Source organism: Hemiscyllium ocellatum, chromosome 36 (assembly GCF_020745735.1).
Source record: "Hemiscyllium ocellatum isolate sHemOce1 chromosome 36, sHemOce1.pat.X.cur, whole genome shotgun sequence".
In the NCBI taxonomy this organism is placed as follows: Eukaryota; Metazoa; Chordata; class Chondrichthyes; order Orectolobiformes; family Hemiscylliidae; genus Hemiscyllium; species Hemiscyllium ocellatum.
This window is the reverse complement of record NC_083436.1, coordinates 45,005,361-45,023,381: the sequence shown is the minus strand read 5'-3', so window position 1 is coordinate 45,023,381 and position 18,021 is coordinate 45,005,361. Positions and strand designations below refer to the sequence as shown.

Sequence of the window (18,021 nt, the reverse complement as noted above, 5' to 3'; positions counted from 1 at the left end):
TGACGGTACCAGGCATGACATTTCAAAACTTAATTGGGGGCAGATGTTCGCAGGTAAAGAGACGTCTGGAAAATGAGCAGCCTTCAGGAATGAGATAACAAGAATCCAGAGAAAGTATATTCCTGTTAGGGTGAAAGGGAAGGCTGGTAGGTATAGGGAATGCTGGATAATGAAAGAAATTGAGGGTTTGGTTAAGAAAAAGAAGGAAGCATATGTAAGGTATAGATAGATCGAGTGAATCCTAAGAGGAGTATAAAGGCAGTAGGAGTATACTTAAGAGGGAAATCAGGAGGGCAAAAAGGCTGAGATAGCTTTGGCAAATAGAACGAAGGAGAATTCAAAGGGTTTTTATTAATACATTAAGAGTAACTAGACAGAGAATAGGGCCCCTCAAAGATCAGCAAGGCAGCCTTAGTGTGGAGCCACAGGAGATGGGGAGACACTAAACAAGTATTTTGCATCAGTATTTACTGTAGAAAAGGACATGGAAGATAAAGAATATAGGGGAATAAATGGTGACACCTTGAAAAATGACCATATTATAAAGGAGGAAGTGCTGGATGTCTTGAAATACACAAAAGTGGATAAATCCCCAGGACCTGATCAGGTGTACCCTAGAACTCTGTGGGAAGCTAGAAAAGTGATTGCTGGGCCTCTTGCTGAGATATTTGTATCATCGATAGTCACAGGTGAGGTGCCGGAAGACTGGAGGTTGGCAAACGTGGTGCCACTGTTTAAGAAGGGCGGTAAAGACAAGCCAGGGAACTATAGACCGGTGAGTCTGACATCTGTGGTGGGCAAGTTGTTGGAGGGAATCCTGAGGGACAGGATGTACATGTATTTGAAAGGAAAGGACTGATTAGGGATAGTCAACATGGCTTTGTGTGTGGGAAATCATGTGTCACAAACTTGATTGAGTTTTTTGAAGAAGTAACGAAGAGGACTGATGAGGGTAGAGCAGTAGATGTGATCTATATGGACTTCAGTAAGGCGTTCGACAAGGTTCCCCATGGGAAACTGATTAGCAAGGTAGATCTCACGGAATACAGGGAGAACTAGCCATTTGGATACAGAACTGGCTCAAAGGTAGAAGACAGAGGGTGGTGGTGGAGGGTTGTTTTTCAGACTGGAGGCCTGTGACCAGTGGAGTGCCACAAGGATCAGTGCTGGGTCCACTATATTTCATCATTTACATAAATGATTTGCATGTGAACATCGGCAGCACAATTAGTAAGTTTGCAGGTGACACCAAACTTGGAGGTGAAATGGACAGCGAAGGGGGTTACCTCAGATTACAACAGGATCTAGACCAGATGGACCAATGGGCTGAGAAGTGGCTGATGGAGTTTAATTCAAGATAAATGCGAGGTGCTGCATTTTGGGAAAGCAAATCTTAGCAGGACTTATACACTTAATGGTAAGGTCCTAGGGAGTGTTGCTGAACAAAGAAACCTTGGAGTGCAGGTTCATAGCTCCTTGAAAGTGGAGTCGCAGATAGATCGGATAGTGAAGAAGGCGTTTGGTATGCTTTCCTTTATTGGTCAGAGTATTGAGTACAGGAGTTGGGCAGTCATGTTACGGCTGTACAGGACATTGGTTAGGCCACAGTTGGAATATTGTGTGCAATTCTGGTCCCCTTCCTATCGGAAAGATGTTGTGAAACCTGAAAGGTTCAGAAAAGATTTACAAGGATGTTGCCAGGGTTGGAGGATTTGAGCTATAGGGAGAGGCTGAATAGGCTGGGGCTGTTTTCCCTGGAGCGTCGGAGGCTGAGGGGTGATCTTAGAGAAGTTTATAAAATTATGAGGGGCATGGATAGGATAAATAGACAAAGTCTCTTTCCTGGGGTGGGGAAGTCCAGAACTAGATGGTATAGGTTTAGGGTGAGAGGGGAAAGATATAAAAGAGACCCACGGGGCAATTTTTTCACAGAGGGTGGTACGTGTATGGAATGAGCTGCCGGAGGATGTGGTGGAGGTTGGTACAATTACAACATTTAAAAGGCATCTGGATGGGTATATGAATAGGAAGGGTTTGGAGGGGTATGGGTCAGGTGCTGGCAGGTGGGATTAGATTGGGTTGGGATATCTGGTCGGCATGGACGGGTTGGACCGAAGGGTCTGTTTCCATGCTGTACATCTCTATGACTCTATGACACTTCATCAGAGTTATGTCATTCAGACTCGAAACATTAGCTTGCTCCCTCTCCCTGGATGCTGCCTGACCCGCTGTGATCTCCAGCATTTGTTGTTTTTTGTACAGATTCCAACATCTGCAGTAACTTGCTCTGACATTATGTTCAAAGAAGTCTTTGACACTGAGAAGTGTGAGGCTGGAGATTTATTCTGCAATTTGAGTTGATTGTTACTTTTCGGAGCTGCCCCTTTCAGCTGGTTCTGAACAAATTCATCAGTTGCCCTGATTCTTATGGATTTGATTCACTGCTTCTCACAGCCGGAATTTAGCGGAACAGTCAGGGTCGAGTTATTTCCACTCAGGATAATTGGCGTAAATACCAACGTGGGGAGTGAAGGCTAGCCCTAGTGCACTGGGCTATTGTGCTCAGGGGCCCAGTGTCTGGAAAGGAGGGGGTGGAGGGGAGCAGGGTCAATGGGAACGTTCAAAAAGGAATCAGAGAAATCATTCCGAGACATATAAATTTCAGAGCTACAGGGGAAAACAGAAGAGTGAGATCAGTACAACAGCTTTTCAAAGGAACCAGTACTGGCATGATGGGTTAAATGGTCTCCTGTGCTGAATCATTCGGTAATAGCGTTCATTTTGGTTTATTGAAATGTGTTTCCATCATAAATACATTTTGTTAGGAGCATCTCTGTCCCTGTGGGTTAATTTTAATCAATTTGTGGTTGCATTTCTGAATGTTTTCACATTGATTCACATTAGGATCAGATCTCTAAACTTGATTTAGATGAAAGTAGAATGACTGGGAAGGTTGTGTTGACCTCGATGTTTCTGGTTCTGTTCTCTGGTGTGATAATCTATATTTTAAGATTGTGTTATTTCTGATATCACTAGGACCGCCTCCATCTTCCTGGAATGAGTCAAGCTCAAGCAGAGCTCCATTTGGGAGTTCTTCCACAGCTAGTAAGAACCATTAATTTTCCACATTAGTGCTGGGAGGGAGGGAGGGGGAAGGGGCAGTTTGGGAGAACTGTGTGTTGAATGAATTGATATTTACAACATGTAGGACCAGGGGAGTCATAGACGTCACTCAGGGAAGGCCATGGCCAATAGATATCTCCTCTTCGTGGTTTCATAGCCCTTGATATCCTTTCGATCAGACACAATCTTATCAATCACTCATTAAAATCAGTCACTGAGCTCTCATCTACTCCACATAGTCTGAGACAGCCCTGTGCCTCAGAGCATCGTTTGTGTGTAGGAACCTTTCTGAACCCCTATCCTGACTCTGATAATGTTCCCTTGTTCACAACTCCTTGAGAGTTTACACTCCCTTCAAAATCCTAAACAGTTCAATCATCTCTTAACCTCTGACTTTTGAGTGTTAGACTAGTGTTTACAATCTCTGCTCATGGTCTAACTGCTGAGTCTTTAGTGATTCCAGCGAGAGTTCTAAGATCATTAGGTGTGGTCATGTTTACATTCTTGTGTTTTTCTGATAACAAATTGTTTGTAAGTGAGTTATTATCAATACCAATCTGGTGCTCACAATGTAATGATTGTGACTTTATTCTCACTCAGTTGATTCAATAAAAGTGATGCCCCAAATATTTCATGTTTCTCAGTTGTAAAACGTGTCAATCCCCATTAATGACTATATAAGGACAAATAAATTAATAATATCCACAAAACACTTCCACATTAGGGTAATGGAGAGATATGACAATATTCTATACAAATCCGTTAGAGATCAACTCCTTGTTTCCTGCAAGATCCACTGGGATCAAATTCAAGATCATGTGGTGGAAGTTGAGTTTCCTGATGTGAAGGTATTGTCTCTTGGGACCCTTTTTACTGTTGTGTCAATTCTTACTTTTCCACATTTTTCTCGGTTAGAAATGTAGCCCAGGTAGAAATCTACACAGCTGGATCTGATATGCTGGCACTCTTTCGAAACACTCTGCGTTAGAACCAGGGGAAAACATCCAGTTCACCTCCCTGATTGTTGCTTTGAGTGAGTTCAGGTCGAGAGTTTTAAAACTTCTACAACAGAAGAATAAAACACAAATGAAATGACAGGTAATGTCAAATAACCACAATAAATGGTCAGAAAATGAGAAGCATGGGGAGGAACATCCAATATTCTAATTTGTTCTCAACTCCCAACCCTGTGTCAGGGCTCTCACTTGTATAATATTCCCAATTACCGCATCCAGTTCAACACTTTTTAGAAATTATCTTTACTTGGTGCTGGATAAAAGCTTTAGTAAGGATCTTGAACTGGAATTTTTAGAAACAAGTTGTGTCTGACAGATTTAATAATGTTTTCCAAGAAAACATTCTGGCAATTTTGGGTGATCACAATATTACAGTGAGATATGTGCGTGTTATCACTGTTACAGGAGCTCAGATTAATTAATAGTAGGATTTATGATAATAATCACCATACTGTTGGGGTTCAAGTGAATGATTATTCCGTAATAATAATGGTCCAGATTATTGATCTTTTGGAGTCACATTTCTAATGATCATATTATTAAGGTTCAGGTTGAAGATATGTCCTTACAGCATGGTGGGTTAGTGGTTAGCACTGCTGCCTCACAGTGCCAGGGACCTGGGTTTGATTCCAACGCCAGGCAGCTATCTGTGTGGAGTTGGCACATTCTCCCTGTGTCTGCTCTGGGTGCTCTGGTTTCCTCCCACAGTCCAAAGATGAAAAATGTCCATATTACAGAGGTGGAAGTGCTGGATGCTGGGTATTGAGTATAGGAGTTGGGAAGTCATGTTACGGCTGTACAGGACAGTGGTTAGGCCACTGTTGGAATATTGCATACAATTCTGGTCTTCCTGTTGGAAGGATGTTGTGAAACTTGAAAGGGTTCAGAAAAGATTTACAAGGATGTTGCCAGGGTTGGAGGATTTGAGCTACAGGGAGAGGCTGAACAGGCTGGGGCTGTTTTCCCTGGAGTGTTGGAGGCTGAGGGGTGACCTTATAGAGGTTTTTAAAATCATGAGGGGCATGGATAGCGTAAATAGAGAAAGTCTTTTCCCTGGGGTGGGGGAGTCCAGAACTAGATGGCATAGGTTTAGGGTGAGATATAAAAGAGACCTAAGAAGTAATTTTTTCACACAGAGGGTGGTACGTGTATGGAATGAGCTGCCAGAGGAAGTGGTGGAGGCTGGTACAATTGCAACATTTAAAAGGCATTTGGATGGGTATATGAATAGGAAGGGTTTGGAGGGATATGGGCCGGGTGCTGGCAGGTGAGACTAGACTGGGTTGGGATATCTGGTCGGCATGGATGAGTTGGACCGAAGGGTCTGTTTCCGTGCTGTACATCTCTATGACTCTACGTGCAGGTTGGGGTGGATTGGCCATGCTAAATTGCCCCATAGTGTTCAGGGATGTGTGGGCTCGGTGCATTAGCCATAGGGAAATGCAGTGTTACATGGTGGGGGTGGGGGGGATGGTGGGGGGGGGGCTGAGTTTGAGTTGGATGCTCTTTGGAGGGTCAGGTGTGGATTCGATGGGCTGAATGGCTGTTTCCACACTGTGGGGATTTTATGATCACAGAAGGAGGTCATACAGCTCATTGTACCTGCACCAGCTCTTTAAGAGAACGACCCCATTAGTTCCCCCTCCCACTATTCCTCCCCCCTCCCTCCCCCCCATATCCCTCATTCCAGAATGGATAACTGATTCTGTAAATAGAAATTACCCTCAGATCACCTCTGACTGTTTTGCCAATTCCCTTCAATCTGCATCTTCTAATTTTCAACTCCCTGCCAATGGGGACAGTTTGTCCTTGGTTACAGAATGAGATCCCGTCTTGGCTATCGACCATCTCTGATAAATCTCTCTTAACCCTCCCTACTCCAAGGAGAACAGTTCCAGCATTTCCAGTCTCTCCCGGGAACTGGAATTCCTCATTCCTTCCCCCTTTGTGGAGAATCTCCTCTCCGAAGCCTTGATATCCCAGTCTGGTGTTTGGAGTAGTTACAGAGAATCCCACAGCCTCAATTTGGAACAAGAGCAGGAGGAATGTGGAGGAGCTGTCCCTGGGGCCAATATTTATCCCTCAATCATTATCAGTGACACCACTGAGACAGTCAGACCACAAAGCACAGCAGGTCAGGCAGCATCCGAGGGGCAGGAGAATCGACGTTGCGGGCCGAAGCCCTTCATCAGGAACGAGGCTTGTAGCCACCACACTCTTGACTCTGATGTCCAGCATCTGCAGTCCTCACTTTCTGCTAGCCGTATCACATTGCTGTTTGTGGGATCTTACCTCGCTGTGCAGTCATTTCCTCCATAATGGCAGTGACTATTTCCAGAAAAGTAAAACAGAAGTTGCTGGAGAATCTCAGCAGGTCTGGCAGCATCTGTGGAGAGAGAAACAGAGTTAATATTTCAAGTCCATCGAACCTTCTTCAGAACTACTTTCAGTTCTGAACAAGAGTCACTGGACCTGGAATGTTAACTCTGCTTTCTCTCCCAGGGTGCTGACACACCTGCTGAGATTCTCCAGCAGTTTCTGATTTTGTTTCTGATTTCCAGCTTCCTCGGCTGTTTGTTTGATCGCAGTGAGTGTACTCCACTGTCTGGGGAGCGCCTTGTGTTTGTGGGAAGTGCTATTGAAATGTAACTTGTATCGTTCTCCTCCTTGTGAAAGGGACAGTGTTAATGGTGCTACGTTCACTCAGACCATCTGGTGTGTAGCTTGTCGGCGCTAACAATTATCCCCAATTTCTATTATTTCAGAAAACCTTCTTCTGGTACTACTCCTTGTCATTGCAATGCTGGTTCTGATTGGTCTCATTGTTCTGCGATTCAAATGCAGAAATTATCGAAAGCAAAAGCGAGGTACAGTAAGACCTTTCTAAGCATCTGTTCAAAACCACTAAAGAATATTGGAATCCTATAAACCTCTCGTTGTCCCTCATTGAACATAATTACTATCTCCCCACTGCCCACTATTGTATCCTTTCTCATCTATTGCCTCTTTTAGATGGGTTTAGTGAAGACATTGCTGGTCATTAGCACATGTTTATTGATTGAGTTCCTGGAGAGGAGACAAATGCCGAGCTACGGGAAGTACAGAGGAGTCTGACTGGAGGAGCTAGCACTGATACAAAGGACCAAATAGCCTTCTTCTATGCTGTGTGACTCAATGATTACTGTTCATCATCAGATATGGAGAAGGAATGTTAGTCCCCCTTTTATTCTCCACATTCTAATCTCCCGTCAATTTCTGCAGAATCTGAAACGATGCCAGCCAGTGGGACTCCAGAGTATCAGAGTTCCCTGACTGGGGCTGTTAACCGGGTCCAATCAGGGAGCCCTGGCTGACAGATAGAAACAGGAGAGTCAGGAGGAGCAGTGGGCCAATCGGCCCATCAAGCCTGCTCCTCCATCATTAGGATCATGGCTAATCCAACATTCCTCACATCTAGCACCCTGAATTATTTCCCGTAACCCTCAATTCCCTGACTAATCAAGAATCTCTCTATCTCAGCCTTAAATATTCACAGGGACTCTGCCCCACGCCTCTCTGTGGCCAGGAGTTCCAAAGACTCACAACCCTCAGGAAGAATAAATTCCTCCCCATCTCCATCTTAAATTAGTGCCCCTCTATTCTGAGACTGTACCCTCTAGTCCCAGACTCTCCCATGACGGGGAACACCCTCTCAGTATTGACCCTGTCCAGCCCCTTCAGAATCCGATATGTATCAATGGGATCACCTCTCATTCTTCTCAACTCCAGTCAGTAGAGCCCCAACCTGTTTAATCTTTGTGTATAAGAGGATCTCTCCATACTAGGGACCATCCTCATGAACCTCTGTGAACAACCTCCAATTAAATAATGGACCAGACCTGCTCATAGTGCTCCAGACATGGTCTCCCCAGCTCCTTGTACAGTTGTTGTAAGACCTCCCTCCTCTTATACTCCAACCTCCTTGAAATAAGGACCAGCATTCCATGACCCTTCCTGATTACCTGCTGCCCCTGTGTGCTAGCTTTCTGTGTTTCATGTACAAATTGCCCCCACGCCCCACAAGTCCCTCTGTGCTTGCAGCATTCTGTAGTTTTTCTTCATTTAAATAATATTCTGTTCTTTTGTTCTTCCTTCCAAAATGAACAACTGCATTGAAAAGCTTCAAAGCTCGTGACTGATCCAGTTGAGAGAGTAGACTGCTATCTGGCAGTGACAATGGCTCCTCATCAAACTCCTGAGTGGCCTGAGTGTGAGGCCTGAACTTCCTGTTTGGATGGGGCCTGTTTGTGTCAGTTTAATGGCGATTACAATCTGATGGTGTCATAGAGTCATAGAGATGTGCAGCACGAAAACAGACCCTTCGGTCCAACTTATCCATACTGACCAGATATCCCAACCCAATCTAGTCCCACCTGCCAGCACCCGGCCCATATCCCTCCAAACCCTTCCTATTCATATACCCATCCAGATGCCTTTTAAATGTTGCAATTGTACCAGCCTCCACCACATCCTCTGGCAGCTCATTCCATACACGTACCATCCTCTGAGTGAAAAAGTTGCCCCTTAAGTCTCTTTTATATCTTTCCCCTCTCACCCTAAACCTGTGTCCTCTAGTTCTGGACTCCCCGACCCCAGGGAAGAGACTTTATCTGTTTATCCTATCCATGCCCCTCATGGTTTTATAAGCCTCTATAAGGGGAGACCAGCAGAGCAAGGTAGGAGTGCGGGGTCACACTCAATAAGGAGATGTCCTGGAACATTGTGGCAGTGTGAGGTGAGTGCCTGCATTCTCTACAGTGGTGTCTGTGTCTAGCTGTCTGGATGAGTGCAGTCCTCCCAAAGCTCAACACCATCCAGGACAAAGCAGCTTGTCTGTCACTACCCCCACCAACGACAACATCCACTCCCTCCATCACCGTAGCAGTAGCAGCAGTGTGTACTTTCTACAAGATACACTGCAGAAACTCACCAAAGATCGTCAAATATTATCTGCTAAACCCATGACCACTTCCATCCAGAAGGACTGGGGCAGCAGGTACATGGGAACACCACGCCCTGCAGGTTCCCCTCCGAGCCACTCACCATCCCGACTTGGAAATATATCACTGTTCTTTCAGTGTCGTTGGATCAAAATCCGGGAATTCTCTCCCCAAGGGCATTGTGGGCTGCAGCGGTTCAAGTAGGCAGCTCACCCCCACCTTCTCAAGGGGCAACTATTTGGGACAGGGCAATAGCTGCTGGATAAATCTTAGGCTAAAGGCATCTGATCGCTTGGGGGTTTCAGGAAGGAAATCCACAACCCCCTCACCCCCGCAACCCCCTCACCCCCCCCACAACCCCCTCACGTCCTGCAACCCTCCCACCCCCTCCAACCCCCTCACCCCCCACAACCCCCTCACCCCAGCAACCCCCTCACCTCAGCAACCCCCTCACCCCCCACAACCCCCTCACGTCCTGCAACCCTCCCCCCCCTCAAACTCCTCACCCCCAACAACCTCCTCACCCCAGCAACCCCACAACCCCCTCACCCCCCCACACACACCCCTCCCGCAACCCCCTCACCCCAGTCTGTGGACCTTACCCTTGGCTCTGGCCCTCCCACAACAAATGGAAATCTTGGGTAGGAAGAGGTCACTTGAGGGCATCTGTCAGCTGCAGGCGCATACCCCCCTCACAGCGTCCCCCTTGGGCATAAAAACATGGTGCGGGGGGGAAGGGTCAGCGGTGGGTACCGGGGCCTCTGCACCCAATTCCATTCCCCAGGGTGACGGGAATTCAATCCAACGGTAAAGCCAGACACTAGGAGTGATCGGAAGATGTGATCTGTCTCAGAGTGACCAGCAGTCCCAGTCTGCAAGACAGTTCCAGGGTTTGGGATTGACATCAGATCAGTTTGGGAGTGCAGTATATCAGAGTAACTCTGCTTTATTCAGTTTCACTTATCATTTCCACAACGTAAAATATTTTATTTCTGTTGTTTAAACAGAGGCAAAAGACATCACTTCGCAGCAGTGAGTATCATTATTGCTAAAATAATGGGTTCTGTTTGGCAAGTAGGCAGAGAAGAGTGATAGGGGACAGAATCTGTGGTTAAAGCTCATAGTTCAAACTGTCACACTGTAGGTGAATAATGGGCAACTCTTTATTAACTGTTACAGAGTGGTTAGCACTGCTGCCTCACAGCGTCGGGGACCTGGGTTCAATTCCACCCTCGGGTGACTGTCTGTGTGGAGTTTGTACATTCTCCCCGTGTCTGTGTGTGTGGGCTTCCTCCCACAATCCACAGATGTGCAGGTTAGGGTGAGTTGGTCATGCTCAATTACCCATAGCGTTCAGGGATGTGTGGGTTAGGTACATTAGTCAGAGTTAAATATAGGGGAATGGGTTTGGGTGGGACAGTTTTCGGAGGGTTGGGTGTGGACTTGTTGGGCCGAAGGGCCTGTTTCCACACTGTAGGGATAAGGGATACTGTCAAACATCCTACTGCCTGTTCATTCCTGGGAGGTGATCCTGCTGTGTGAGCCAATTCCATCAATGTTTATTTGGAGAATCCATTGAGTCAGAGTGAGGAACTCTGACTAACTGTGACATTGCTGTAGTGACAGCTACAATTCCTGCCAACACGCTTGGTTCCTTATGATACAGCGAGGCAGCATTGTATCACTGAATGGGCGTGGTGGAGAACATTTCACCAACTTTTCAACATCTTTTGTAAAGCACGAACTGGGGGAGGTGGTGATGTTAGAGGTGACGTCACTGAGCGCGTAATCCAGAGGCCCTGGCTCATACCCTCAGGAATAGGATCAAATCCCAGCGTAGCTGCTGATGAAGTTTAAACTCATTTAATTAATCATGGAGATAAAGTTAATCAGGGACATAAAATTAGTCCCAGTGACGATAAACATGAACCTCTCATTAGTTGTCATAAAAACCTATTGAGTTCATTAATGTCCTAGAGGGAGGTAAATCCGCCATCTTGACCCAGTCTGGCCTACACATGACTCCAGACCCACAGCAATGGGGTTGGTTCCTAACTGCCCTTTGAAAGTGAGACATTCAGTTCAAAGGCAAATGGAGATGGCTCACTTTACTTGTTCTTTTTCTTTACAGATTCTTACAGAAATTTATTTTACATTACTAGCTCACTTCCTGTCAGCCAATTGGCACTTGTTCCTGAGTTAACCTTTTAGCCATTCTCTAGCAATCCTTATATTCTGATCAATGATCTGAGCCGACCCTCACCTTTCTGCAATTATATGCTGTTTCCTTAAGTCTGATCTTTCTCCTAACTTCTTTAGCAAACTATGGATGGTGGGTCCTCTGTTTAGAATATTCCTTTATTATAGGAGTGTACATCATCGGAATATTCTGAAATGTCTCCATAAATATCTGCCATTACATCTATCCCTAGCCAAGAATGCCCGTTCACTTCAGCTAGCTAAGGTTTCTGCCTGTATAGCTGCTCTTATTTAAGGGTAAATTATTAGATTTAGAGCCAATCTTCTTGTTTGCATGATGGATATAAAATTTAGTCATGTTGTGGTTGCTGCTATGTCGGGGTGCCTTTACCCTGAGGTCATTAATTAATCCTACTACATTATACAAAACCAAGTCTATTATATCCTGCTCTCCGGCTGGTTCCAGAAGATGATACTCTAAGAAATAATCTCAAAACAATTTAATGAACTCCTCATCCAGGATATTAGCACCAATCGGACTTTTCCAGTTTATATCTGGGTTAAACGAATCTTGTTGTCCCTTTTCCCTCAGGAATTTAAAGGCCGTGTTCCCAATGATCAGAGCTGTCTACTGGAAGCTCTCTAACTCATTCACCTCAAAACAAAATCTGATGAAAACCCCAACATGCTCCTCAGGGATAGTTTAACTAACAATGAACATTGTTAAAAAGGCTGAGAGATATAGAATGAGCAGCTGAGTTAAGATGGGTCTATTATGTAGTTGGATTTTGTCATTCTGATTTCATCTCTGAATGTGTCTGTCTCTTCCACACGATAAATGCAGATCCACTGCGGTTCGAGACCAGGTGACCCTCATCTCTGTACGGATGACTGATACTGATGCAGGTAGGAGCTGTTTCCGTAGAGACTGTCTAATCAGAGTCATTCCTAATGCAGCAGCCAAGAAGTGAGGTCAGCTTGGAGTTAACACACAGAGATGGTCAGCTCTAGGACGTTAGGACTTGTACTGATTGGAACGATGTTTGCCAAGTGGACCCCATAGAAAATGAGTTCCCTGGTGTGTGTAAGTATGTTTGTGTGTGTGTGTGAGTGTAAGTATGTTTGTGTGTGTGAGTGTAAGTATGTTTGTATGGGGGACGGGAGTGTGTTGGTATGTGAGGGTGTGTGTGGTGGTATATGAGAAAGTGTGTGTTTGTGTAAGTGTGGGCAGGGTGTGTACATGAGTGTATGTATGTGTATGTATATGTGTGTGTGTGGGAATGGTGTGTGTGAGTGTGCATGTGTGAGTGTGTGCCTGTGTGTTGGTGTGTGTGTGTGTGAATATGGATGAGTGTGTATGTGTGTGAATGTGGATGAGTGTGTGTGTGTAGGGAGGGTGTGTGTATACGTGCATGTGTGTGTAGGAAGGTTGTGTGTGTGAGTGTGAGTGTGTGTGGGTGAGTGTGTGAATGTGCATGTGGCTGAATGTGTGTTTAGGGAGGATGTGTGTATATGTGCATGTGTGTGTAGGAAGGTTGTATGTGTGTGTTATGTATGTGTGTCTGTGAATGTGGGTGAGTGTGTGTTTTGGGGGAGGGTGTGTGTATATGGGTGTGAGTGTGTGTGTGTGAATGTGTGGGGGAAGGTGTGAGTGAATGTGTGTATGTGTGTGTGTGTGTGGCTGAATGTGGGTGAGTGTGTGTGTGGAGGGAGGGTGTGTGAGTGAGTGTGTGAATGTGGCTGTGTGTGTGTGGTGTGTGTGTGAATGTGGCTGTGTGGGCGTGTGTGAGTGAGTGCTTGTGGGTGTGTGTGTGGGTGTGTATGAGTGAGTGTGTGCATGTGTGTGTGGGTATGTGGGTGTGTGTGTGAGAGTGTGTGTGTGTCTATTTGTATGTCTGTGTGTGAGTGAGTGTGTGTGTGTGTGTTTGGGGGTGTGTGTGGGGGTGTGTGAGTGGGTGTATGTGTGGGGGTGTGTGTGTGGATGTGTATGAGTGGGTGTGTGAGTGTGTGTGGGTATGTGGGTGTGTGTGTGAGAGTGTGTGTGTGTCTGTTTGTGTGCCTGTGTGTGGGTGTGTGTGTGTGTGTGTGTGCGTCTGTGTGTGAGTGTGTGTGAGTGGGTGTGTGTGTGGGGGGGGTGTATGAGTGAGTGTGTGCGTGGGTTTGGGTATGTGGGTATGTGTCTGTGTGTGGGTGTGTGTGAGTGTGTGTGTGTCTGTGTGTGGGTGTATGTGCATGTGAGTGTGTGGGTGTGTGTGAGTGAGTGAGTGTGTGTGTGTGGGTGTGGGTGTGTGTGAGTGAGTGAGTGTGTGTGTGTGGGTGTGGGTGTGTGGGTGTGTGTGTGTGTCTGTGTGTGGCTGTGTATGAGTGTGTGTGTGTCTGTGTGTGGGTGTATGTGCATGTGAGTGTGTGTGTGTGTGTGTCTGTGTGTGGCTGTGTATGAGTGTGTGTGTGTCTGTGTGTGGGTGTATGTGCATGTGAGTGTGTGGGTGTGTGTGTGAGTGAGTGTGTGGGTGTGGGTGTGTTTGTTTGTGTGCCTGTGTGTGGGTGTGTGTGAGTGAGTGTCTGTGTGTGTCTGTGTGTGGGTGTGTGTGAGTGAGTGTGTGTGTGTCTGTGTGTGGGTGTGTGTGCAAGAGGGTGTGTGGGTGTGTGTGAGTGAGTGTGTGTGTGTGTGTGGGTGTGTATGGGTGTGGGTGTGTGTGAGTGAGTGTGTGTGTGGGTGTGTGTGTGTGTGTGTGTCTGTGTCTGTGTGAGTGAGTGTGTGTGTGGGTGTGGGTGTGTGTGTGTGTGTCTGTGTGAGTGAGTGTGTGTGTGTGTGGGTGTGGGTGTGTGTGTGTGTGTCTGTGTGAGTGAGTATGTGTGTCTGTGTGTGGGTATGTATGGGTGTGGGTGTGTGTGAGTGAGTGTGTGTCTGTGTGTGAGTGTGTCTGTGTGTGTGTCTGTGTGAGTGAGTGTGTGTGTGGGGGTGTGGGGGTGTGTGGGTGTGTGTGGGTGTGGGTGTGGGTGTGTGTGGGTGTGGGTGGGGGTGTGTGTGGGGGTGTGTGTGGGGGTGTGTGGGTGTGTGGGTGTGTGGGTGTGTGGGGGCAATGATGGGATATGATGGAGGAACTGGGAGAGCAGGAGCAGTGTCCTGAGGGAGGACGATCACCTTCTGCCTGATCAGAGTGTGGGCACTGCCAAGACCAAACTGGGTTAACCTGGCATCCAGTAGGTGACAGTTGGATGCAGTAAACCCTCATTGGCTGTAAACAAACTGGCTGCTCAGTACGTCAGCAGTTTGTTTGATTTCAAGGAGTGCAATGCAGTTTCCGTTTGAACTTTGATGGCTTTTGATAGTTGTAAATAAAGGTTAATGTTGTGAATTGTTTGAAGGTTTCCCTCAATGCAATGGCCCCATGTTGAACATGAGAAGAAGCTGCTGTGGGTATGGGGGAGTGAGCAGTAAGCTGGGAGCGTAGGGACAGGCGGTGAGCTCTGGTGCTGGGGCTCCGAGGGTACAGCAGTGTGTGATGAGCTGTCAGTCCTGGCTCAGTGCCGGGAGAAACGCTGGTCTGTGCCAACTGTGCCCATAGGGTAATGGTAAGAGGTAATTTTGGATGACCAGCACTGTCCAGGTGCCCAACTGCATTCAAACAGGGTCCTGGTGCCAGGGATTCCAGTCTATTCTGGGATATCTGGTCACAGGAGAGTTCTCCCAACTACAGCAAGTAACACTGGACAAGATGAGTGCCATGGGGATGGGGCAGGTGGTATGGCAGAAAACTCATTGGTCCCCGTGGAGAGAAACCTTCCCCATCAACTCAATGAAAATGAGATTTTGCTGATCAAGCCCGAAGTGAGGAATGTTCACCTCCGCGGGGATATACAAACATTGGGATGGATTGAAGGTCAGGGATGTGTTGTGTTTTCGGTTAGTCTAGGTTAAACGACATTACCGAGTGTTTGGTCAATTTAAACAAAAACTAGTTTAATTTGTGTTGAGTGAGAGACTAAAAAGAGGCAACACCTCAGTGTGGTGTCATCAAGATGTCTATCCAGGCCTGCCTGCAGATGGTACACTTTAAATTTACCAAACAAAATGCAATTAAAGACTAACCGAATGATGATCATGTAATCACTATTGATTACTGTAATAACCCATGTGGTTCACTAATGTCCTTCAGGGAAGGGAATTTGCTGCCGTTGACCAGTCTATATGTGACTCAGACCCACAGCAATGTGATTCTGAACTAACTATCCACTAAAACGGCTGAATAAGACACTCAGATCATAGAATCATAGAACCGATATAGTGTGGAAGCAGGCCATTCAACCCATTGAGTCCACACTGACCCTCCAAAGAGTATCCCACCCAGATCCACTCCGCTACTCTATCCCTGTAACCCTATGTTTCCCGTGGCTAACCCACTCAGCTTGTACATCCCTGAACACTAAGGGCAATTTAGTATGGCCTATCCACCCAGTAGGATTTGAACCAGTTCTCCTAGCTCAGACCTAGGGACACTACCACTCCACCACAAGAGCCTTCTGAGCTGCAGCTTCTAGTGCATGCTGAGTCAACATCATTGAGGAGGCATCTGAGCAAAATACAAAAGTCAGTAATGGGCTAAAGATTTGGAAAATATTTTGCAAACCAGCACAGATGCTGGAAATCTGAGAACGCTGCAGAAACTCTGCAGGTCTGGCAGTATCTGTGGAGAGAGAAGCAGAGTTAATGTTCAGAGTCTGATTTTGAGTTTAGAACATCTGGAGAAGAGCCAGACCAGGCATGGAACATTAACTGTGTTTCTCTCTCCATTGATACTGCCAGACCTGCTGAGTTTCTCCAACGTTTTCTCCGTAAGATTGTCCCAGATTTGCATGGCCATTGTCTTGACATCCTTCCCCTTGGATGCTCTCTGACCGTTGCAGGTAAAGGAACGTTCTGGAAAGATAATGTTGCGGAAAATGGAAAGGTCGAGGATTGTGCTCAGTAAGTGACGGTCCTGTTTATTGTAGTTAGCACTGAGATCGTGTAGAATGCTTATAGAAAGGAATTGTAAGCAAAGTGAACCTATGCCTCTGTTAAAAGAGCTGTTACAGGAGTTAGTATCCCAACACTAGAATAAAGGGGGTGGCGTAATATAAGGTGTCAGTGGGGTCTTCGGTGTTCCCTTGCAGAAGGGGGTGGTTGTGAAGTGAGTCAAGGTGGGGTGGGGGGAATGCAGGTGGAAAGGGAATAGAAGAATGAGCTCATGCTAGGGACTGGGCTGGGGATGATCAGCATTGTTCTGCTGAGGAGGCGCTCTTCCTCAGAGGGTGCGGTTACAATGTTTAAAAGTGAAGTAGATGAATAGGAAAGGTTCAGAGGAATATGGGCCAGGTCAGGCAGCTGGGACTGGTTTAGTTTGGGATTATGGTTGGCATAGACTGGATGGATCGAAGGGTCTGTGGCTGAATGACTGTATGAGAGCTGAGAGCAGGAGATGGTTAGCGAGGGGGTAAGGGACTTCACAGGAACTGAATCCTCTAGGATGATGCTATGGGAGTGGGAGGTCGGGTGACTCTAGTGGCTTTTAACAAGCCAGAGCCTGGTGAAACTGGTTAAATACCAGCTCCAACAGAGGGTTGTACATTTATTATTCAATGCATTCATTAGTTAATCTTTGTTTCTGTTATTTTTGCATCTTATTGCCTACTTTATTTTGTTGCAGGATCCACAATCAATAACGAATTTCTCTAGACTGACCGTGGTTATACACAGGACAATCAAATCACATCCACACATGGCCACTTGAAGGAGCTTCATTCCAAATCGGGAACTTGAAATGAATCTTTGAAACCACGTGATGTTTAATTGATTTATTACAACAACGCTCAACAGAATTTTGATTGTGATATTGTTGAGTTACCCACAAAAATCATCCCAATTTCAGAGCATTTACAGAAATCTCAGAGTTAACCATGACTGACAGGACTGCTGATGTATTTTGGAGCACAGACCCTTACAGGTCTGTATTAAACACTCATCGAGCAGCAATTATTTCCTTCTTAGGCACTAAGTGATGAGTCTTGTCCTAATTCTGATAATTGAATTTATTGTGTTAGCAATTGCCTGGAGTTATTTCCAGTTGAATCTTGTCCAGTGTTCCTGCTGATGCATTGCTAACAATCATATTCTTCTAACCTTCATTAGATTAAGTATAGTACCCTGAAACAGGCCATTCAGCCCAACTGTTTTATGCAGCTGTTGAGTTATTGAACAGATCTGAGAAGGGCACTATATCCATACCCAGGCAGCTGGATGGCATCACAGCATGTGATACTCCAACAGAAAGAACTCTCTGTATGTTCAATTGGTAATCAACCAGTCAGCTGTGAATAAAATATTATAGTAACCTACAAAAGTGTATGACTCAGACTTCTCAGACATAAGTCTGAAAAGTATTTGAGCCTAGATTGTTAGTTGTTAATAAACTTCCAGATACCTGATTCACCATGAGCCTGGCTCTCTCTGGTATATGTTACATGGGCTAACAGAGCAAACCCCAAAGCACATCATGGGGGCAGTCAGCTGGGGGTACAGAAGGTTAGAAAGGTAATAGCGTAATTCAATAAAAAAGCAGGAATAGAAACAGACCATTCAGCCCATCAAGTCCGATGCACTAGTCATTGAGATCATGGCTGCTCTGGTGATGTTCCTCAACTCCATTTTCTTGCCATTTTCT

At 46.0% G+C, this 18,021-nt stretch overlaps 1 protein-coding gene across 5 annotated transcripts in view; it reads left to right on the top strand.

The window, feature by feature from the left end:
* The window catches only part of LOC132833383 (endothelial cell-specific chemotaxis regulator-like), a 42,055-nt gene extending 24,260 nt beyond the window's left edge, over positions 1-17,795 (top strand). For 2 of the 5 annotated variants that reach the window (XM_060851614.1, XM_060851611.1), the window contains 6 exons: positions 3,037-3,105; positions 6,905-7,006; positions 10,126-10,150; positions 12,162-12,223; positions 16,226-16,286; positions 17,008-17,795. In XM_060851614.1, coding sequence (XP_060707597.1) covers positions 3,037-3,105; positions 6,905-7,006; positions 10,126-10,150; positions 12,162-12,223; positions 16,226-16,286; positions 17,008-17,023 — 335 coding nt within the window. In that variant the 3' untranslated portion in view covers positions 17,024-17,795. Of the gene's footprint in view, positions 1-2,617; positions 2,767-3,036; positions 3,106-6,904; positions 7,007-10,125; positions 10,151-12,161; positions 12,224-16,225; positions 16,287-17,007 lie in introns of those variants that run through there. The other 3 variants (XM_060851615.1, XM_060851613.1, XM_060851612.1) reach the window with 3 other exon arrangements.
* The last annotated feature ends 226 nt before the right edge of the window (positions 17,796-18,021 follow it).